The sequence below is a fragment of the Alosa sapidissima genome, chromosome 7 (assembly GCF_018492685.1).
Source record: "Alosa sapidissima isolate fAloSap1 chromosome 7, fAloSap1.pri, whole genome shotgun sequence".
Classification (NCBI taxonomy): domain Eukaryota; kingdom Metazoa; phylum Chordata; class Actinopteri; order Clupeiformes; family Clupeidae; genus Alosa; species Alosa sapidissima.
The window spans coordinates 31,825,361-31,848,581 of NC_055963.1; the positions used below are offsets into that span (position 1 = coordinate 31,825,361).

At 41.5% G+C, this 23,221-nt stretch overlaps 2 protein-coding genes across 3 annotated transcripts; one reads left to right on the top strand and one right to left on the bottom strand.

The window, feature by feature from the left end:
* Positions 1–915: 915 nt before the first annotated feature.
* On the bottom strand, positions 916–8,194 carry pmelb (premelanosome protein b). 2 transcript variants are annotated; one of them, XM_042099572.1, is made up of 12 exons: positions 8,055–8,194; positions 6,181–6,294; positions 5,625–5,771; positions 5,252–5,395; positions 4,792–4,953; positions 4,237–4,587; positions 3,576–3,908; positions 3,015–3,158; positions 2,744–2,843; positions 2,379–2,584; positions 1,834–1,924; positions 916–1,446 (listed from the first exon to the last, which is right to left on the bottom strand). In XM_042099572.1, the coding sequence occupies exons 1-12, from the start codon at positions 8,182–8,184 to the stop codon at positions 1,296–1,298; spliced, it is 2,073 nt and encodes a 690-aa protein (XP_041955506.1). In that variant the 5' UTR covers positions 8,185–8,194; the 3' UTR covers positions 916–1,295. The 2 variants fall into 2 exon arrangements, with proteins under 2 accessions (XP_041955506.1, XP_041955505.1); XM_042099571.1 differs by having other exon boundaries at positions 2,379–2,587.
* Positions 8,195–13,157: 4,963 nt separating this feature from the next.
* alas2 (aminolevulinate, delta-, synthase 2) lies at positions 13,158–23,103 on the top strand. Its single transcript, XM_042097722.1, has 11 exons — positions 13,158–13,299; positions 15,021–15,201; positions 15,592–15,759; positions 16,130–16,213; positions 16,513–16,735; positions 17,046–17,230; positions 17,416–17,595; positions 18,565–18,729; positions 19,594–19,862; positions 21,652–21,814; positions 22,198–23,103. The coding sequence occupies exons 2-11, from the start codon at positions 15,036–15,038 to the stop codon at positions 22,356–22,358; spliced, it is 1,764 nt and encodes a 587-aa protein (XP_041953656.1). The 5' UTR covers positions 13,158–13,299; positions 15,021–15,035; the 3' UTR covers positions 22,359–23,103.
* The last annotated feature ends 118 nt before the right edge of the window (positions 23,104–23,221 follow it).

A 23,221-nucleotide genomic window follows, 5' to 3' on the forward strand; every position in this document is an offset into this window, starting at 1 on the left:
TTCATCAACCTCTTTAGATGCATACAACCATTTTGATGTGTTTTATTTGTTTAGGTCTACAGCTGAACAGTTCTACAGTTTGTACGCCACAGCTGATGGATGAGTTAGCACGTTCTACTCTTTCAGTGTTACTACAGCATGTATACTGCTATGTAACTAAGAACCCTCTACCGAGATGGAGATTCACAATAATCAGTCATGCGTCTCCAAATTGGTCTCTCAGCTGAGGCTCTACAGTATCTGACATCTTCGTATCCACTGACCTTAAAGCCGCTCTGTTGAAGGCCTTGCTCATAAACATACCTCAACAACTCTCTCATCAGACTGTGCCCTCAATTGCACACCCTCTCTGATTGGACACATCCTTGATGCTGTCTCATCCACACTCAAGGCTAAGTTGGTGCTCCACCTTCAGTAGTGCCCTGTTATGTGTGCTCTAGTTATCTCTGAGCGGTGAATAAGGTCTGATTCAAATGCACATTCATATACTTTACAGGACAGGACATTATTTTGCGTCAAACCTGAACACCATATTCAAAACTGCATAACTCCCTCTGCTTCTCTTACTGATTGTGATGTTCCTAAGATTTGGGACTAGCAAATTAAGTGTTGTATGAACAGCAGGGTGCGACTTATGGGCCGTTTTAGGCATGATTTCTTAATGATTTTTGTAAAACAGATTACACATCTCCATCATGGGCATCCTCTCTCTTTCAGTCTGCCTCTGAGAAGATTCATAACATGAGTCCAGAGTAGATTAATCAATCTTTAAAGGAACATGCATGGGTGTCAATGGGTGCCACAGTGATGGTAATATGAAAAAGTAGTATAATGTGTTTGTGATACACAATTTTAAATGCAAAGCATTGCAATTGATCATAGTATTCAACATTTTATTACATGTAAACCTTTTATTAATACATCAACAAACAGATAACCAAATATGAGAGATTAAGGCCTTGGGGACAACATAGAATCTACAATGTCTTCTTTCAGTACTGTCACACTTACATGTATAAAAAGTCTAAAAAATAATCCATAAACAGCAAAATGGTCTGTAAAAAACTGATGTTGATTAAAACATTCATTATAAAAAGGCCAATACAGCAAATGCCAAGAACCTCTGTAAAAAGCAAAGTAAAAAATCTTTAAAATGCGTAAAAACAATAAAAAAAAAGATTCTATTTAGACTTTTTTAAGGGATACAACATGCCTAGACCCTTGTAACAGATCTCATATATGGCAACGTGCCACGGACCATACCACTCTGCACAGGGGGATGGGGGGTGATGAGATTATACCACTCTGCGGAGGAGGGTGCGGTTGTCTCCAGGCCCATGGCCACTCAGGAGGCTCCAGATGAGGGCAGGGAAGGAGCTCAGCCCACCACTAGCCTGTTGGTCTGCGGCCGGCAGCTCTGTCAGAGGCCTGTAGCCCTTAAGACGCCTGGTGGACAGAGACAAGTCGCGTGTAAGGAAAGCAGTCCCCCAGCAGGAGTTTCAGTGTGGTACATTCCAGTCATTCCACTGGAGCTGGTTAACACTTCCATGCCATAGTAAAACCAGGTCAGATCAGACTAGAATCTGACAGTTACTAGGGAGACTAAAAGATGCCAATGTCCATCCAATAGCACTTAACAGATTAGTGACAAAAATATATCAATGTCAAATATCTAAGTACCATTCGCATTCAGGTAAGATTAATATTGGACTGCCAGAAAGTGTTTTCAGAGTTGGCCTCTTTGAGGGGATTGAAATATTTTTTGTGAAATGTTGATTTGAATACATTTTGTCGTATGAAAGGATCATATGAGCATAGGCCGGTCTGACTCACCTGTAGGTAAATGCCACTGTTCCGACCGCTGAGGCCACTATGAGAACACCAAGGACCATGGCAACTGTTCCCGTGGATGTCATCTTGGAGCCTGTGAATTAGATATTCCTTCAGTCAACATATAGCTTAATGTTAATGTGATCTTAGTCTTCTGTCAAATATGAAGAAGGGGGTCATTTAAATACTATGCTGATAACATTTTGAACCACAGCTATTGAGAAAACCAACTTATGTCCAAATCTTCTAGTGCAAATTGTCTCATGCAACCTACAAAGACCCACAACGAGTATACAATACTCTTTAAGGACTGCTTATCTCTGGCTTGGGGTAACAGAGTGGGGTGGTTACAGTTCTTCTAGAAAGCTGCTCATTTGCAGTATACACAGCTTTAGTATAGTGACATGGACCTGCACTGCTCAGCTGAAGTGGGGTGCCCCCTTGTGTTCCATACTGGTAATGCACAGTAATACACAATGTGAACTCGGGGAAACAGTTCTATGGAAATGAAAGCTGAGCGATGACTGGTGGAATCCACTTATACATACCCATATTCACGCTGACCCTAGTACTGGTGACAGCAAGGCTGACGTCGTTTGTCATGGACACGTTGACACAGAAGATTCCGGAGTCGTTGAAGAACTGGCGCAAGACCAGCTGACAGTCTGGAGTTGTTGGCACAGGGTTGCAGATGGTCTTGACTGGCATGACACAGTTGGCGTCTGACACCACGGTGCACACCTCCGTGGGAAGGCTGCTGAGAGAGACTGGTGGTTAAGGTCCACTGAACACACAACAAGCAGAGTTTTACATTGCGAGTGTGTGTGTGTGTGTGTGTGTGTGTGTGTGTGTGTGTGTGTGTGTGTGTGTGTGGTGCCTTTTTAAGTGCTGTGCCAGAGTGTGTCCCACTCACCTGCCCCGGCAGGTGATGGTGAAGTCCACAGCATTTGGTTCTGTCTCGGTCATCAGCACAGCATTGGACACCTGCACAATCTCCACACTCTCGATTCCCTCTGAAGACAAATAGATAAATAGATGATAGATAGATACTTTATTGATCCCCAGGGGAAATTCAAGAATGTCTGAGGTTAAAACACTGTCACTTGTCACTGTCACATCACACCTGATCCTATAGAGGGCTTACCCTACAACCCATTTCCTCAAAACAATATATGGAAACTCACCAACGATTTCAATGCCGGTGGAGAAGGAACCGTAGCGGTAGATCAAGCAGTCATCATTATGGGCGTACCTCTTGGTGATCACCACAGCAACCTGCTGTGGGTCAGTGTCCTCATCCTCCTGGGGCGCCCCATCAGTTGGGGCAGCTACAGACACACAGGGGCGACTCAGTGACCAGGGCTACTGACTGCTCATGAGAGGATGAGGGCGTTTGTGACTTTGCTGACTAATATTCATATTCACAGTTTTGTTCACATGTAATTAATGGTATAAATATATTTAGCTGTGCCTGTATTTCGTAATCTTAATTTTGGTCTTATTGGGCAATGTTGTGAAGCACTTCACTGTATGTATACTGGCTGATGAGTTTCAAAATAAACAGAATTGCCTGGTACAGTCATTCTTTAATGACTAGTTTGTCATTGAGGTATATAATAAGCTGTACAGTTTAATGATCATTTTCAATAAGTAATGTCTCAGTGTATAGTTTAGTAATACGTTTCAATAAGCGTGTTCCTTATAAATAAATAAAGAATATAAATGAGGTGTTGCTGGGGACTTACTAGTGGCAGCGTCCATGACAGAGTTGACCCCCGTCTCCTCCTCCTCCGCCACGCGCCTCTCTGTGCCCACTCTCACCACGGCTGCTGGGATGACAGTGGTGACGCTGTCCACCGCAGGGTTGATGGACGCGGCACGGTCATTCATGTCCTCGACTGAGTCTGCAGGGCCTGTGGTCACCTCCAGCTCCACAGCCACAGGGACAGAAGGGGGGTCGTCCTCACCCTCGTCCCCAGCAGCAGAGGCCTCCGAGGGGGGACTGGTCGCGCCGAGGTCGGAGGAAAGCTGGAAGGCCGGGACGGTAACGTCCTCTTTTGGCTCTGCTGGTGTGTCAGCTGAGTTGCAGAAGGAGGGTGATATATTATGGTTGGACATCTTACCAGTTTGACTCATTCATGGATGTTAATGTTAATTTTAATGTTATTGTTAATTTGTTTGAAATTGAAACACTCAAGACCATCAGATTTGACATCCTGAGATCCTAACTATTTGTTATGCAATTCTGAGGAGACTTGTCTCTGTTAGGAAACTGAAAGCAACCAAAGGAAAATCAAAAGGTGCTCAAATGAGTTAAAGAATTAAAATAGTATATTTCTAACTTATTTCTGGATTTTTTACTTGGTATACCTTAAACTGTCCATTTCTCTGAGGGCTTAGACTGACCTGTGGTGAAGTCCTGTGCGGGAGGAGCCGGGATCTTGGTGGTCGGACTCCGCATGGTAGGGGCATTGGCAGGAGTGGCACACGATGGATCTGGAATGGCGGCCTGTACCACCATCTTGGGACGGAAGCTGCCAGACTGTATGTAGGTGTGTGTAACCGTGGTTTCCCTGGAGATCACAGTGCCACTGCCATCCCCGAAGTCCCAGTTGAACGTGACGTCCGAGGTGCTGAGGTACTCGCTGGGGTCGTGCAGGGAGATGCTGAAGACCACGGCTCGGTTTTGCACAAAGCGCTGGTCATCCTCCTGAATGTCATTCACCTGGGACAGCACCACCTCAAAGGGAATCTGATCTAGGGGTGGTCAAATAGTCACAAACAGGATTAAACACAATATCAGGTGCTATTAGTTATTTTAAGAATACACATTATGGATATAATTTAAAAATGGGTCACCCATTTAAAGTCACTGTCATCACATGACTCCTGTCGCTGTAAAGTAACATGTCTGTGTGCAGTATCAGTCTAACTATAATGCCAGTCCTCTTTGTTACTGACCTGTGATGCAGAACTGTGTGGAGGCATAGCCGATGGGGATGAACTTGTCCCTCTTGCGGTAGTGGTAGATGACGACATCCATGGTGTAGGATCCCAGTGGGATGTTGTCCGTAGTTATGGTCAAAGAGGAGGAGGGCCCGTCACTTACCTGCCAGTACTGACCTGCAGAGGATACACACATCCTAAAGGTCAGAGGTCGCCAGAGCTTGACCTCGTCAGAGCTTGGTCGTGAGAACTTGACCTCCACCTAATTATTAATATTATTTATAATAATAATAGCAATAATTATCCTCCTGACCTAATTATTGAGAGGTTATACATGTCATATGCTCCTGTATGAAATTATGTTCACTTTAGCTTTAACAGTGGAGGCCGCTATTAGGACATACATATGTACATATAGAACATTATAGGACATTATATATACATATAGAGAAAATGCCAGAGGAGAGGATCATACCCCAGGTCTTCCACACAAACACATAGGGAGGTTTCTTATCTCCATCTTTCCTCAGGGGAACACCATCAGGGAACACAGCGTTCAAGTCCTCAGATGACCTGTGGTGCTCAGGGTACACAGGCTGTCCCTCATAGTACTGTTTGCCTGCAGAAAACAAACAAATACACAAAAATGCTGGATCTCCTGAAAATGGATCATTATACCTCTTGTCCAAAATATGGATAGATTCCTAAGACTGTTTATAGATGTGTAGTCTGGCCTCAGAAGTGCATTTTAAATTGGGTTTGGTGGTTTATAGCATCTGCCATGCCAGTCATAATGTTTGCTTGCTGTGGTTGGTGCTTCTCATTGCTTTGGCATATGTGTAGCTTACCATCCACCGTGCAGTTCTCCGCCCACACTACCTCTCCGTCTGGCAGCACCTTCTGGTTGGCAGGGAAACGGATACCGATGGTGAAGGTGATCTTGGCTCCGGTCAGCGTGGGGGCGTCGTTACTGACATCAAACGTTACATCCCCACCTGAGGAGTACACAGCACGGACGATACAATACATACTACAGCAAGTAATAGCACAATTATACAAATAGAATAAAGCGTCCAAAGTATTTGTATATGTTTGTTGTTTGTGTATGTTTATGGTTATTGCTATTATTCAGTTAAATTCTGTTTAATCTATAAAGAATGTATATGTATGTATATAACAATTATCTATAGACTTATCATTAATCAAAATGTTAGGCTATTTGTTTGATAAACTGTTCATTTTAATGGTAATGTAATGTTCATTGATGTCATTGTAAGTCACTTTGGACAAAAGTATCTGCTAAATATCATAAAGATAAATCTGAACAATAGTCTGAACGAGAGGGAGAGTCCCAGTGTGGGGGCACACTGCAGCTGTCCTGCTCTTCAGGCCTCACTCACTCACCTATCCAACTATTTCTGTAGCGGGCATCGCCATGTTTCCACACGGGGTACATCTTTGTGTTCCATGAATGATAACGGACATATCTGGCTTGAGTGTCGCTCTTTTGAACTTGTCCTGTACATGAACACATTTAAAATAAAAAAGATAATAAATGTCCACAGAAGAAGATGTGTAGGATGTGTAGCATTTATATTATATGTAAAAATATATGTCAATATATAAAGAATATCTCAATATATTTCAGGGGTGAAAGCAAAGGTTATGCTGGTTTTGGATCAATTTTAGTTTTTGGCGTTCGGCGCGGCAGAAGGCTGAGTGGTACAATAGGCTTTGTGTCGAAGAAACAGTATTACATCTGAGTGGTTCCTTTAGTCTGACTCTCGTGCCCTGTTAGGCCAAAAACAAAGGCCAGCCTGTTATCTGTGATGCATGCTGACCAGTTGGCACTCGCACTGGCATGGGGGAGGGGTGTGTGTGAGTGTGTGGGGGGGGGGGGGGGGGGGGGTCTGGTGGAGGAGTGTGACCTGATGGCATATTTGGCACACTTCACACCTAACAGCAGACCTCCTCAAATCCCCCAATCCCACACATGTGAGGGTCAGCTGACCAGCTGAGTTACCCAACTGCTCCTGAATGGTGGTGTGTTTCCTATGGGGTGCGAGGTAGGCTGTAGTATTAAAGCCAGGGTCAGGGGGGCATAAAGGGCCGCCCACACCAGGAACGATAGCTATAACCATAAAGATAAAAGCGTCCACACTGACCAACGATAAGAAAAGTTTCTCTTTGTGTTGATGAATGTGATGGCTAAACTTTCATGATTTCTGTCAGTTTTCTCAAACTTTCGCAAACTTTCTCAAAATCGCTCTGAAAGTGATCCTTATCCTTGTTAATTGATTGGCTAATGGGTGTGCTCCCAATTATTGTGGATATGTTGTTATAGTTATAGTTTTTGTGTGGATGTTGTCATTCATATTAGCTTGAACAATTTTATTTTTTGCCGTTATCATTACAGTTATTGTTCTTGGTGTAAACGGCCCCTAATCCCCACCCACCCTCACACACACACACACACACACACACACACACACACACACACACACACACACACACACACACACACACACCCCACACCCCACACCCTGCTGTCCGCATCCATGGCTAACTTTTTACCTCTCCCTGCCCCTGACTTGGTCATTGAGGCATAAATAAAGGGATAAATGCAGCTTATGTCCCCTCAGCCACACGCAGCCACTCGCACTCTGTACTCAGAGAAGTGGATTGGAGTGACCTTTTAACACCCCCGGTTCACTGAACTTTAAATGACCAATGTGAACAAAGTGGTAGTGATATTCTGTGAGGACAGCTGCCGAACGTTTTTCAAGACTTTACACCTTGAAAGGACCTCACATGGACATTTTTGATAAGTCCAATGATTGCCTCCGTCTAATTGATTGGAAACCCTACACACCATTAAGCAACTCCACAAAGAGCCTTCAATGCAACATGGTACTTTAAGTATAAGTTTTAACTGGACAGGCAAGCTCTAGTTGCAATGGAATGGTCTAGACACCAAAATGAAAAATAAGGAAAGCTTTTCATTCAGTCATTGTCCACTAATTTATCCATTCATTCATTCATTCATTCATTCATTCATTCATTCATTCGTTCGTTCATTCATTCATTCATGCCTGCATGTTCAAAATTGTGACATTTATTCTTATCAAACAGAGCAAAGTTCTGTATTATGGCTACTATTTTATCTAATGACATCACATAACATAACACAGTAAGTAGACTCAAGAGTTCTCTGTAACACCTGAGATACCTGTGCCCTACAAATGGACACAGCAACACACACATAGAGTGATACTTACTTGCAAATGCTGTTGTCGCCAACACTGCTAGTACCAATGGGGCTATGAGGGTCTTCATTGTGGAAGTGCTGTGGGAGACCCCTTGGTCAGTAAATTCCCAAATTGTAACAGATTGTGTTGTTTCGGACATTCAGCTTATATACAACATCAGACTCCCTCAGGTCTGACCTCACAGCCGGACCAAGCAGGCCCCTCCCCGCATGCGGCAGAAACTTCATCTCTCTCTTTTACTCTTTCACTCACTCACACACACACAGACACACACACACACACACACACACACTCGCACGCATTAATACTGTCCATGAATTAGCTTGAAATATGAAATGTCTATGAGAGAAATATCTTTTGCATTATAGAGCTGCATATTTAAATGTACCCTCGCACTCATTCTGAGGTGTTAAGACAGGAAGCTGTCCTCTAAGTGCAGTGATTATTTCTGACATTAATAACATGATAATAACACTGACATACCTCCTCAGCCCTTCGGCCCCTCTGACCCTACCACTAAGATGGCGACGCATGTGACTATCATTTTGACATTTCAGAGGCTTTTGCTTCCCAAGTGGGTCAACATATTATAATCAGCTTAAGTGTGATTAGTGACATGTTTGAATATGTAAAAGCATATGAGGGGACCTGTGTCGGCCCCTCCCCTTTGTTTTACATTTCTTCATTTCACAGACGCCTTTATCCAAAGTGACTTACACAAATGAACTATAACATTTAAGCAGGAGAGACCTGTAGTGGTTAATACTACAACAATCAATACTATTACCAGAGGATGAGAGTACAAAAGTTTAGACGTACTGTACTACTCAAAGTGTAGTCGAAGGAGACAGTGGTAGAAGAAGAAGGAGGTATAGGGAAGAACTTAAATGGTAAATGCAATGAATGTTAGGAGTGCTGGGTTGTTCGAAGTATTAGGAGAGAGGAGGTATTTTGATGGGATGTAATGCTGAAGGGGAAGATAGAATGCTAGTGGACTTTGTGAAATAAGTCGCCTGTGGCCCAAATGATTAATTACAATTAATCTCATGTGTTTGTTGATATGGTTGCGTGGTCAATTTTGGGCTGATGGAACAATGGAGTCGTTTCTGATGGAGAGAAATTCGGGAGTGACGTGCTGATCAGAGGTGTGCGGCTCAGACACAAAGCACTGTCTTGGGGCTGATTTGAGGTCAGCTGACGGGATTATTTGAGATATGCTGAATATAAGTGGCTCGGGACCAGAATGGGCTTCTATGCCAGGTCAGCTGGAGCTGGTGACTGCTAAGGGTACAAAGTTCACTCGCTCTCTCCAAAAAAAAGTTTCAATTGGAGAATAGCAATGCATGTAGTTGTGTGTTTTTACAGTTATATATTATATAAATCTACAAAAACTGTGTGTGTGTGTGTGTGTGTGTGTGTGTGTGTGTGTGTGTGTGTGTGTGTCTTTGGCAAATCGTAAAGTCATGGGTGGTTTTGGCATTCTTCCACAATACTACTACAGTATACTGTATGTAACTGGTCCCATTTAAAGAGCTTATTGAGAGTGTTTGCTATTATATTATTACATCTACCACTATGCTGTGGGTGTGCTTGATACACGGTGTGGTTGGTGCTCAAGGCCGTAGCCATAGAGTCAACATTGGGGAGGGACCATGTCATATATACAAATTCATGAACAGGTGGAGTGATATATTTAAATATGATTTCTTTTTAAAATAGTGTCTAATAGTATTACATAGCCCTGTACTTCCCCTTTTCATGTTGTTCTATCGAATGGCATTGATTATGGATAAATTACAACCATAACTATTATGATATAAACAAAAATGTATGCATTGTTATAGGAAAATCAGTCCAGATATTGTGGCCAAAGTTCAGTTAATTGTAGGTTTTTCTATTTTAGAACTTTGTCATGCAACATTCGCATGTATGTTCTGCTTTCTTCTAATTTGGCCTACAGTATGTGTGGCCAGATTACCATGATTCAATGTGATCATGTAAACAGTATTGAAACCAAAACAACTGCACCCTAGACTAAGCTATGACACTTTTTAACTGGATATGTCCTTATTTCCTCCTTGCTCATGTCTTCGTTGCTCCTTTCCACCTTCTATCCCTGCCCACTTGGCATCATCAGGCGCTCTGTCTCTCTAGTCTATTCTGAATGCACCTGATTGAAAACATTAGAACATTTTATCAGTAAAAAAGTTGATGTTCAGGATTGGACAACTAGCCATTTCTGATCTGAATGGGAAATCAAGAAATATTGACTAATCTCTTGGAGACCCTGTACATAGTGTAGTGTTTTACACATTGTCTTGCTTTCACCAAAAGTGTTTGTTTTGTCTTCATGCAATTACAAATGGACACATTTAGCAAAATATTGTTTGTTAACCATGAAAACGGACATGCAAGGCTTTATGCCATCCATATGCCACACACTGCCTGCATGAAAACATTTAGTGACATGAATATGGGACGTGGACGTCACCATACACTACCGTTCAAAAGTTTGGAAATGTCCTTTTTTTCATCATTAATGTAGTAAATGACTGTTGTAGAAAGAAATGGCTGATCTTTAATGCAATATTTACATAAGTATACAGATGCCCATTATCAGCAATCATTCATCCAATGTTCCAAAGACATATTCTGTTTACTAATCTGATACTAATCTGATTATCATATCACTGAGAAAACATTGGAGAAGCCTTTTGCAATTATGTAAGCACATAATGTAATCTGGAAACTGCTGCCCTGAAAAACAATGCAACTGATCTCATCTGGTATTCTGTCTATAATGGAGTGGAATGGCAATTTCTAAGTGACCCCAAACTTTTGAACGGTAGTGTTAACGGTAGGTTAATCTGTGATAAACCTGCATACCATTTTGTGTGGGTTCTTCTCAGATATGGCAACACCCAATGTGTGTAAATGTGTGTGTGTGGGTTAGTTACAATTGAATCCCATTCAAGCCACATAATTCCTATCAAGAACAAAACGTGTTTCACCACAGTTTTATAAAATATTCCCCCACTAATGTCTTTGCTTCCTCTTATGTAATGAGTTGAACTGTCAATGGAATCCATTTTTTTTTTTTTGCCCACCACCACCCTCCCTCTTCGGAGGACAACTTTATTTTTATTTAAGTAACATATTTTTCAAAGTGGAAATACAATTGTCCTACCTCACCACGTGAATTGAAACATAAAAACACATGAAACGCAATAAGGTAACATAGACAAGTGAGACAGATAGACAGACAGATAGACAGACAAACAAACAGACAGACATACAGACAGATAGACACGCAGAGGGACAGGACGATGACAGAGCTGACAGGATGGGACTCAGTTTTTTTGTAATTGAATGGAAAGGTCTGTGAGTGGAATCCATTCATTTTGTATACATGTAGTTTGCATAGACTGTATAAATGGTTTGGTGTGGTGTGGTGTGGTGTGTGCATGTGTAAATCCTGTGTGGTGAGCGGATGGACTTGACTTACAGTTCTGCATGAGAACTATCATGTGGTCCTACTGTACATTGAGCCACTTAAATCTCTCACAAAAAACACTGAGCACAACCTTTCAACTAACTTCTTAAACCCTACAAACACCCTTCAACAAATGTCCCCTTCAAAACACTACAAACGTGATAACAGACTGCTGCCAGTCATTTACACTATGTGACTAAAATATAATATTCTCAGTTTAGGACATATGAGGCATAAAACATCTATGAGATCATTATAACAAAATACACACACAGAGCCTTTAGTTTGTGTGTATATGAATTGTGAATGCAATATGTAAACAATATACCTACAGTCTTATAAAGCAACACTGAATTAAATTGGGGGGAGGGGGGGGTGCAGTTGCAGTAAAAATTATTTTGTGTGTCAGTTTAATTTAGATTTGTGTGAATTTCACAAGTCACACGCTGTGGATAAATGTGGAATTCCTGGTATGTAGATTGCAGGATTACTGTTGTTCTTGTGACTCCCCTGTTCAACCGGATTTAGACCACCATATCCGCAAAATCATTTTATCACACTTTCAGCATTATAACCATATTATTTATGCATAGAACCCTATGGATGCCACATTGATAGTATGCTTTCTTTTCAGTTGATCTATTTTGCAAAACCCTTAGAGGTACATATTAGTGTGTTAAAATATCTTAGTTCCACCCAATTTCTATGTGTGTTCAATCACAGGTCAGTAAATCTGCTGTAAGAGTTTAGAGGCCAACGTTTCAGGCTGGGTCAGCACACTCCGTCTCAACTCTTTGGCCCACAGGTCTGCCTGAGCTTGTTGGCACTGTGACCGGTGAAACATGCTCTTTCTGCTTAAAAGCTTGGAGAAGATGAAGAGAGGTGAAAATCATGGGGAGCTCAGTCTGTTGAACAAAAGACGATCTGTAATGTCAAGACACAGGTGCCTGTTTGGCCTGTAATGTGCACCATACATTTTTATACAGTGACCTGGGTATTTAAAAATGGCCATGCCAATCTAACATACAAACATACAAATAATAGCAATTCAGATGATGAATTGAGGAATATAGGGTAAAAAACCAAATACAAATCCTCAGTTTTATGTTCCTCCAGTCTCATAATGTTTGATATGATTATGATGAAATCAATCAACAATAGTAAATAAAACCGTTTTTATATAGCCTATTTGGAGTCAGTGGCGTGCTCAGTCCTCTTTGTTCTTTCGTATGTTTTGTCGTTGGGTGCTCTTTGGTCCAAGGTTAGTAGTTTCATATGAGAAAAAGAGAAAAAAATCTATCCGACCAAGGCAAGATAAAAATGTATTTAATACAAATTGGACATGTCCAAAAAGGACCTAAAAATGCCCACGCGTAGCAGCTTGGGCCTTCTTCAGGGCATGAACCAGTAGTAGCCTACAGTAGGCCTAAATTAAGAGAAACTGTTAAGATAACAGTTTGAGTTATGTGAAATTATAAATACAGATTATAAGTACAGACACAAGTCTATGCTTAGGCCTATTTCAGTTTCTTATTTGTGCTTATTAAAATATGTACCTTACATACAAAGAATTACCTTAGAAGTATTAATATGGCGCACACACTCACACCACATCTCCCTGACTAACTACAGAGGGAGGGAACGGCAGATGTTAACTTGGCCAATGAGTTCGTTGTAAAACGTCACATCTCGGTAGCATTTCTGTCAGCAGTGTCACTATCCGATAGCTGTTCGAAGTTCGTCCTCAGTGTAGGTCAACAGGTGAGATTTGCTTGTTATTAATTATTTTGATCGATTATTTAGATTTTTAGATTTAGACCTTTAATTTGCCCGTAGGCTAGTAATTGTACGCTATCAGTTAAAATTGTTTCGATTTTGAGTTTGATTTCGAGTTTGTAGGCTACTTTGAATTATGGAAATGGGAAATAATTGCTGCATTCAAACTTGCCCATAAATGTGTGATTGTACAGAGATAATACATTAAATGTGTTGAGCAGACAAATCGGCTGATAGATGGGCGCTTTTGGTTACAATCGTTCGACCTGAAGATTACCCCTAATCACAAAAACAAACCGCAGGTCGAGATATCTCTCGACCGCAAAATAATGAGACACATTGCACTGCACATTCAGGCATTGGGGGGAATTGGAGTCAACAGTAGACCTAGCATCAGTGACAGTTGAAGTAATGATGGAATACATAAATGGTTTTTTTTTTTGTGTGTGCATTATTAAATAATTAGACTGTAACGTAAAATGTATCGTAGAGAACAGTTATCAACACCCATTACGAATTATGCTGTTTAAAGTGGTGTAAGAAAAGTTTTGCATTATTATTGAACAATTAGGCCTACTATTACTTCACGAATTTTCTCGAACTTTCGCCTGCATTTTTACTGAATTTACCATCAAATCGTTGTTAATCGCGGACCTCCTATAGTGTGACGTGCATTCACAACTTCAGAACTACAGAGCATGGACAGCGCCAGCTGCGTGCACAAGATAAGCGCTATCAGGCACGCCCACTACAGTGGCGCGCCCATGTGGCAATACAGGGCTATCGGAATCATTCGGAATTTTGGTCCACAAGACGAACTCAGGTCAAAGTCGGACCCTACTAAACACACATTGTATGTTTAGGCCCACCAGCTGAATGTTCTTAGTTCTTTTATCACTTTTTAACCACTTGCTACTTATATTTCTTACATCTATATATTGTCTGGATAACTCATTCAGATCATATTTTGTAGCCTATTACTGTCATTTGTTTACTTTTAAGAGTTTGCAGCTACCTGTTGATGTCCTGTTTACATCAAGGAATACTAATTGGGTTAGTTAACGTTGTATTTGAGTAAAGTTTAGTGCAGCAAATACCTACAGTTAAATGTGACAGGTAGGCTAGTTAACCACAACCAGTAGCTGAGATTTAGGGCTACTGAACAGGGGCATGTTTCCCAAAACCATAGTTGCTAACTAAGTTAACTACTTTGTTGGTTGCAATAAAATTTCCAATTGGCAGCCAACAGGTTAGCAACTGGTTTTGGGAAACGCACCCCAGACAGGTGATTATTAGCTAGTATTAGTTTGTGCATATGGGAGTGTACCTATGTTCCCCGCTTTGTATGGGACCGGGGAACATAGGAACATTAAACAAAAAAAAACAAAAAAAAAACCTAACCCTAACCCCTAGCGGGGAACATAGGACCCGGGGAATATAGCCGCACATATAACTTACATTCTAGAGATGGTCTAAACAAGTTGAAATATTTTTGTTTTGTTAAGTGCCTTGCTCAGGGGCACAATGGTAGCAAATTCACAACCTTTCAGTGACCCATGAGGAAGCCCAGATCAGCAACCACAAGACAACCACCACCTTGTGTACTGGCATAAAAAGACAGCCAACTGTACTAACTAACAAACTAACTCTAAATTCAATCAATCTAAAATGTATTACATAATTTTGTAACATCATCTGTTTTGCAGACGGGCACAGAAATCATGTCTGCGTTTCTGCATCACTGTCCCTTCCTGAAAACGGCCTCGCGGCCCTTCATGCGTAGTGCGGGCACAGCTCTTTTCTCCCTGGCCGACCGATGCCCCATCATCACGCGTCATATTAGCACCACGACTGTCCTGCCCACCTCACTCAGATCACCTGAGAAAGGTACTTGTCTAACTTTATATACTGATCACTGAATTCACCTGAGGACGTGCCAAGAAAGTGTAATAAGTCTAAGTGGGTTGGATACAGTGTCTCCAAATGCTCTCACCGACTGCAGTGGAACACCTATTACGGGTCTAGCATGGAAAGCTGCAGCATACAATCACGTTGTATTCTTGGCAATTGGCATGATATCCCAAGTGCATTATACATGTGAAATTTACAGAGGAGCACATACAACAGCAATGCATACAGAACATACATTGACCATAGACAGAAATGACACCACAACAGCACAGTAACAAAACAATGAAAGACAACATTAAATGTATACTGTAACTGTATGTGCTTGTGTATGTAGTAGGGTATGAAGTGTGCGTATGTGTTATTTAGCTCAGTCTCCAGTCCTAATGGCCCAAAAGCGGCACCTGTCCCAGGCTGCCACCCAGGTTGCTGAGTCTGTGGCCAAAGGCTGCCCCTTTGTGTCGTCCCAGCTGAGCGTGGTCAAGGCCAGTAAAGAGGTGCAGGAGGACGTCTTTGGCAACGCTTCGAAAAACACAGGTATCACACACACACACACACACACACACACACACACACACACACACACACACACACACACACACTAACTACAGGTGCATTTTAACAGGGTATAAATGATGTTCAAACGTAGAAAACCCTAGTAAATGTCACTCCCATTGACTAGATGGTCTCCATCATGTGTAGTTTAACAGCATGTCACTGGGAAAGTGAATGGAGAGAAATAGTGTTTTGGTTTTCATAGGTCATAGGTCATGGGTCCACCCTGAAATCTGAGAGACTCAGTCATGTGTTATTTTTTTCTTGAGACCATTACCACAACAATATGATGTCAACACTGACCAGTCTCGCTCTCTCTTTCTCTCTTTTTGTGTATGTGTGTGCTGAACAGAGTTGGTGGGCACTCTTCAGGCCGGTGTGGAGGTCACCTCCCCTCTGGGGCTGGCTCCCTCCCACCTCCTCAAAGATAACATGGGTGAGTTGACGTGTGCAGCACCACAGATAGCTTTCCTAATGAAAGACAGATACACACGATCCCTCCCATTTATAAGAACATCTACCCAAACTTTCTTCAATATTAACTCAGTAGGTATTGGCTCCATTACATGTTAAATGTTAAATGTTGGACCTTACTTTTGTTTGAGAAGTTCTGGAAGACATGCACTGAAAGCATAATTATTACTTGTATTTATATTATATACATAGTATTTATATAAATATACATTGTGGTTGTCTTAAACAAAGATTTTACCATGGTTTCTGAATGTTTGGTAGAGGGCCCCAGCTTTGACTATGATACATTCTTTGAGAAGAGGATCCATGAGAAGAAGAGTGATCACACCTACCGCATCTTTAAAACCGTGAACCGCCATGCTGATATCTTCCCCTTTGCGGATGACTACTCTGTTACTGGGCGGGAAGGGAACCAGGTGTCTGTGTGGTGTAGCAATGACTATCTGGGCATGAGTCGCCACCCAAGAGTCGTCGGGGCCATACAGTATGTGTTTCCAGGAAAACTTTTCTAGAACTTAAACAAAATTTAGCCCATGCAGTCTTAAAAGTCACAGAAAAATAAACAGTTCCACTCCAAAACCGACTGCATTAAACACCATGATAACATGTGCAATATGAATGTACTGTGACTTTTTTATTTTCAGTTTATTATTTATCATTGTTTATTTATTTTAGAGGCCCTTAATGTTTTTTTAAGATTACTATTTTTTTCATTCTTCTTTTATTGAACTCTCTGCACCGATAAAGGTATTCACTTTCAAGATATATTCATTCATATTAATTCATTCTGTCAGGGATGCTCTGCAGAAGCATGGCGCAGGCGCAGGAGGCACTAGGAACATCTCTGGCACCAGTAACTACCACGTGATGCTGGAGCAGGAGCTGGCTCGCCTCCACCAGAAAGATGGCGCGCTTGTGTTCTCCTCCTGCTTCGTGGCCAATGACTCGACTCTTTTCACTCTTGCCAAAATGCTTCCTGGTAAGAAAAGTTGATGAAATAGCTTTTCTGAATGACTGGCAAAGATATTTGGAAAGGTTTCGCTGACTTACGGTTAGGTTTAGATACTAGAAAATACAGCATTGGATTAGCTCTTCTAATTTAGCTTGTTACATTAGATGTTTCCTATTGTGCTGAGTATTAATAATTGTGTGTCTATCACACAGGTTGTGAGATCTATTCAGACATGGGGAACCATGCCTCCATGATCCAGGGCATCAGGAACAGCGGAGCCAAGCGCTTCATCTTCCGCCATAATGACCCCCGCCATCTGGAGGAACTGCTGAGCAAATCAGACCCTAAGACCCCCAAGATTGTGGCCTTTGAGACTGTGCATTCTATGGATGGTGAGTCCATATTCATGTGAACAGTCTTTTAACATACCAACCTAGATAGTATTTTTGGATGACAACAAACTGAAAACTTTTGTTGGGGACCAAAACAACATCAATCAGTGGATTGTGGGCTTACTCAAAATTACTCAGATAAATGTAATTCTGACCCCCAAAGAAAGTCTATGATCATTATCATCCAAAAACAGACCCTAGGTTGTTCTTCCACTAGAGTTATCCTATACATGCTGTAGACAATGATAACCTTATTAACTGACATGAAACTTAACCGATATTCTGTGTGCATGGATAAAAATTGGCTGGAAGGGATAGTTTAATCTCAGGAAGTCTTTGAGTTGAAAGTAAAGTTAAACTATGCCGAATCTCTCATTTAGCCTAAGCCAACTTTAACACACAATGACATGTTATTTTACAGGAATTGTATATTCATAATCTTGTGTTTATGTTTACAGTTCTTAGCAGACACTGTTAAGTTGTCTTAGTAACACACTGAATAAAATAACAGTAACAAATAGAATAAAAACAATAACCATGAACATATATAAACCTTGACTCTAAGAATTAATTAATGTATGTTCAATGGTATATTTAAAGGTGCTATATGTAAGATATTTATTGTAATAAATCATAAAATTACCATAATATGCCATAAGAGATATAAGAAACATGTTATTTTCAAATACTGGCTTCACTGACAATAATGGTACAGCCAGGATATTCACAATTCAAACTTACATTCGCAGCCTACAAATACTGTTTTATGTTTTGAGTTTGTGTTTTGGCTTGCTGCGCCAACTTCCGCCAATTTACCAGTCACACAGCTAGATTGCAAGATTAGCCTACTTAATGCGCTGAAATGTTTTGATTTTAGACTGCAATGATCATTTTAAACACTGGTCGTTCTTGCATAAAGCATCTGAAACCTTGTCTAATGTTATGTGTCTGTGTGTTGTTTTTGTGTAGGTGCTATCTGTCCTTTGGAGGAGCTGTGTGATGTAGCCCATAAGTACGGTGCCTTGACGTTTGTGGATGAAGTCCATGCAGTGGGGCTGTATGGGGCACATGGGGCCGGGGTCGGAGAGAGGGACGGTATCATGCACAAGATCGACATTGTCTCTGGAACACTGGGTTAGTACAAACATAATAATATCCCACATTTAACCTCTGAACACACCAAATCAACAAAAGCTAACGCCTCAGACTAAGGCCTCTAAAGTGATTTTGTTAGATGCAAGCTTACAACAAAAACACACTGCATTATATAAGGCTTTTCAAGGCACAGACACTGCTTTTCAGTGAAGGAGGACCTCAAAAACCTCCACCAATGTGTAGCACCCACCCAGGTTTCTTCATACAAGCTCAGTGAAAGTGATTTTGACAAGAAAAAGCCTCACTTATCAGAGCCCCCAGGCTAAGCTAGGGTTGCTTTATCTCGTCCTTTGTTCCCCCGACTACTTCCACAGCAAACGTCACACATTAGTTCAACCCCACACAGCTGCTGATGCTGGGGTGGATGGATAAGCCTGATCTTTGCCACACCAGAGCCATGCTAGTTCCTGGAATAGCTGTACATGTAAGCCCATGCTCATCTGAATGGCTACAGCTCCACTCCACCTACTTTCTCCGTAATGTATGACTCAACAAACACTTTGTCAGTGTTAACATACAGCACTCTGCGTAGCCCAGCCTTAAAGGAGCTGTCTGTAGACTTGAAGTTGTCTTGAACGCAGCCACACAGCACTGTTCCATTTACTTGTATTTGTATTTAATACAGCGACCATTTGTGGTACAATGTGGTATTACAAAAGCCTGGCTAGCTAGCTGGTTTCCATGCTAAAGGAGATATCTGGACAACACAGAGTATTTATACATGTCAAAATGTTTCTTTGCTGTTATTTCTACGTCATTTTTTGATGTTTAAAGTAAAAGAAACATTGCACCTTTATAGAGGCTAACAGGCTAACTGTTTACTCTGTTTTTCCTCTGATGCAGGGAAGGCGTTTGGTTGCGTGGGAGGCTACATAGCTAGTAGTGCCGCCCTAGTGGACACAGTTCGCTCGTTCGCCGCCGGCTTCATCTTCACCACTTCGCTGCCACCGATGGTGCTGGCGGGGGCACTGGAGTCAGTGCGGGTGCTGAGTAGCCCCGAGGGCCTGCTGCTGCGCCGAGCCCACCAGCGCAATGTCAAACACATGCGCCAGCTACTGATGGACGTCGGCCTGCCTGTCATCAACTGCCCCAGCCACATCATCCCCATACGGGTAAGAGGCACCTCTGTAAGGCCTCACCACCATGACAGAACCTATGAGTCCACATGGCTCAGGATATTGGAACTGTAGCAGTTTTTGGAACTGTAATTGGGTAATTGTTATTTACTCAATCAAAACAACACAACTGCACTTTTATTGATATTACCTGAAAAACACAATTAAATAACATGACTTGTTTCACAAAAATGGATTTATAGCGTTTTGGAAAAGAGCTCTTCATATGCTAGGCTATATCGTTTTTAACAAGACAGTCTAGCCTGTCAGCCTTTATACTGGGTAAAAATACTTTGTGCTGCATCCATGTCACCTGAAGCATGCTGGTAGAAACATCTATTCAAAAGCACTGTTGATCTGTGCATGCCATGACCAACTTTTGATTTTTTTATTTTGGAAAGCAAGTTCATTATTCTGGGCTGCTATTACAATATATTAGAATTTCAGCTCAAAGTTGGATAACATGTAGAATTTTGCTGCAATTTCAAAACCAGATTACTCGGGATTCGCTTACTGTACAGAGGAATGCTTAATGCATATCCTCATGTTTGGTAAGGTCTGCTGTTTATTTCGATATATAGTTTGCTATGTTTTGACCAAGGTGTTCATGAGATATATCACCGAGAGTAATGGGTGTGGAGATGGACAAAGCGCTGTGTGAACAATGGAAATATTATTAAATGTCATGTATATCCAACTTTAATTTTTTCGCGAACCGTTTTTCACGACACATAGCCGCTAATATCATTGGAGAGCTCAGGTTCTGCTCTTTCAAGTGATATCTGTGTAATTTATGTGTGACAAGTACTCCGTGAGCAGTTCAACAGAGAATAATGGGTATGAATTTGGACACATTTTGCCTCCATCGGACACATAGCCAGGGGTGGCCAGAGTTTTTGTTGAGGTGCCCCTGTTGCCAATTAGAACTGAAACTGGAATCTGTCACACCATCAATATGTAAGGGATAATATACACTGTATGGAACGGCGATCATTATTCCACTGTCAAGGAATAATAAGTCCCTTCAGGACGAAGCAAGACCCTTCTGCTGGCACGTCAGGGTCCTGTTCACCCTGTCGGGACTTATTTTCCAATAATGACTGGCATATGAAAGATATGAAAGACGTGAATCAGAGGCACAAAATCCATTTTCCTTGACAGCGGAATAATAGTAGCAACGGTCTGTTATACAGAAATATATCAGACCTCCAAACGTAAATGGAGTATTCTGCAGCATTATGAAGAGATGTGTAATAAGCACCATGATGTCCTCATGTCTCAGTTAACTGCTTCTGTTAACGATTACAGAGTGTGATTTGTTTTGAGATTGAGAGGGATTCTTTGAAAATGTTGTCTGTGGTGACTGGAGGTTCTGCCACTGATGTGACATGCTGTTAAGGTTCAAGAAAAACAAACACTTTGAATACCATTCTTGGCAATTGTCCATAGACATAAAAGCCATTCAGTCCAATTGTCCAACATGCATGTTTGGCTTCGAAAATGGAACATTTTTCTTCCATGATGACAAATGTAGCATACCTCATCAAAGGTGGTTTGGGCAGAGCATTTCATCAAGCAAATTCATCATACACTGTTATCTGAATGATAAAGATTATAGATATGTCTTTTGACCATTAACTAATGGAGAGAATTCCGCTGTATGGTTAAAAATGTGTGCTTCCTGATCTGAATGGGATCCCTGAACAGATCTGCTCTGAGGTCAGACTTCCATGTTCCTTTGTGCTGCCCCCACTCTATCACTCAGAGTGCTGTGTTTCCCCCTCAGGTTGGCAACGCAGAGCTGAACTCCAAGGTGTGTGACATCCTGCTGGAGCGTCACAACATCTATGTCCAAGCCATCAACTATCCCACCGTGGCCCGTGGGCAGGAGCTGCTGCGTCTGGCTCCCTCACCCTTCCATGAGCCGGCGATGATGGAATTCTTCACACGTAAGCCTCCAGACAATATACTGTCTAAGAGATAAAGTATAGATTGTCGTCATTATCGGAAAATAAGTCTCGACAGTGCAAACAGGACCCCGACGTTATTTTCCGATAATGACCTGCGCTCTATACATTATCCTGCTTATTACATGGCTACTTGCCAAAACGGAAAAAAATCAACTCCACATGATATGACTCTTTACATTTATTTGTTACCATTTCATTGAGGCTTTTGCTGAGAAACCAATAGTTTGCAACATGCGCTGTCATCACAATGTCTTATGATTTATGTTGTTTATCTATGAATATGCATGTATGCATTCTACTGAAGTGTGTGTAGATTGGGTATGTCATGTGACTCCCCTGTGTGTTGATGTGTGTGTCGGCAGAGAAACTGCTGGAGGTTTGGCAGGAGGTGGGCATGCCTCTGAATGGCCCAGCAATGGCTTCCTGCAACTTCTGCGACCGCCCGCTGCACTTCGACCTCATGAGTGAGTGGGAGAGGTCCTATTTTGGTGGAATGGATCAGTACATCACCATGTCCGCATAGACGCAGACAAGCCGAAGGAAAGGAAGAAGGGACCAAAATGACATGCTGTCATCACAATTGATGCTAGTGTGTTTTGGTGAAGCTGCAGGTCGTCTTACCACTCTGTTCAATCATCCCTCACCATTCCCCCACCTCAAACAGTATAGAGAGTCCTCACCAGTCCTCCACTGTTACAAAATCAGGAGGACAGCTTCACCAAAACATGCAAAACTCCATTAAGAACACATCAATTCACTTAATTTAAGTAACTGCCATTTGTATAGATACATTTACAAGTTCTAGGGCCTGTTAGGAATGCCATTTGCATATGTGAGTAAATGTTTAGCTTTTCTTATTCTTTCATTTGACACATCCTCATACCTGCACATGAGCACTTTTATTGCTCTAGATCATGGAAGATCATGGAAAGTCTAAAATGAATATGTCCTGTCATTAATTGTAAATTGACTTCTGCTAGTCCTACATTTGGCAGTTTCCAAGGAGAATTTGATTCAGAATTATGTTTACATTGATGAAGAGCACAGCTGTCAAAATGTGTTTGTGCTAAAGAGGTATTTGAGGTGTTTGTGTTTGGAGTTATGTTATCTTGTTGCTTAATGTTATTTCATAGATATTACAGAACTGGATGTATACATTGTACTTCTTGAAAGTCTCAATTAACATCTGTACCTTACCATTGCTTACATGTGATGTGTTCTTAATGGAACAGAATCTACTGAATACAATAAAAGGGATTGGACAACTATTTGCTTCTCAGTAAAATTTTAATCGAGTTTCTGTCATCAAGACTGATATTCAGATTAAAAGAAGTCGAAAGAAGGAGAGTTTTTTTAAATCTTGCGTTACAATACAGCAACAGTCAG

Bases quoted from the DNA above. Each gene is read 5' to 3' on its own strand.
- alas2 (XM_042097722.1), top strand. From the start codon at position 15,036: ATGTCTGCGTTTCTGCATCACTGTCCCTTCCTGAAAACGGCCTCGCGG. The intron at 17,231-17,415 runs GTAAGAAAAGTT...TCTATCACACAG, and splicing joins TCTTGCCAAAATGCTTCCTG to GTTGTGAGATCTATTCAGAC. The intron at 21,815-22,197 runs GTAAGCCTCCAG...GTGTGTCGGCAG, and splicing joins GATGATGGAATTCTTCACAC to AGAAACTGCTGGAGGTTTGG.
- pmelb (XM_042099571.1), bottom strand. From the start codon at position 8,184: ATGTCCGAAACAACACAATCTGTTACAATTTGGGAATTTACTGACCAA. The intron at 5,772-6,180 runs GTGAGTGAGTGA...TGTACTCCTCAG, and splicing joins CTACAGAAATAGTTGGATAG to GTGGGGATGTAACGTTTGAT. The intron at 5,396-5,624 runs GTAAGCTACACA...TGTTTTCTGCAG, and splicing joins GGAGAACTGCACGGTGGATG to GCAAACAGTACTATGAGGGA.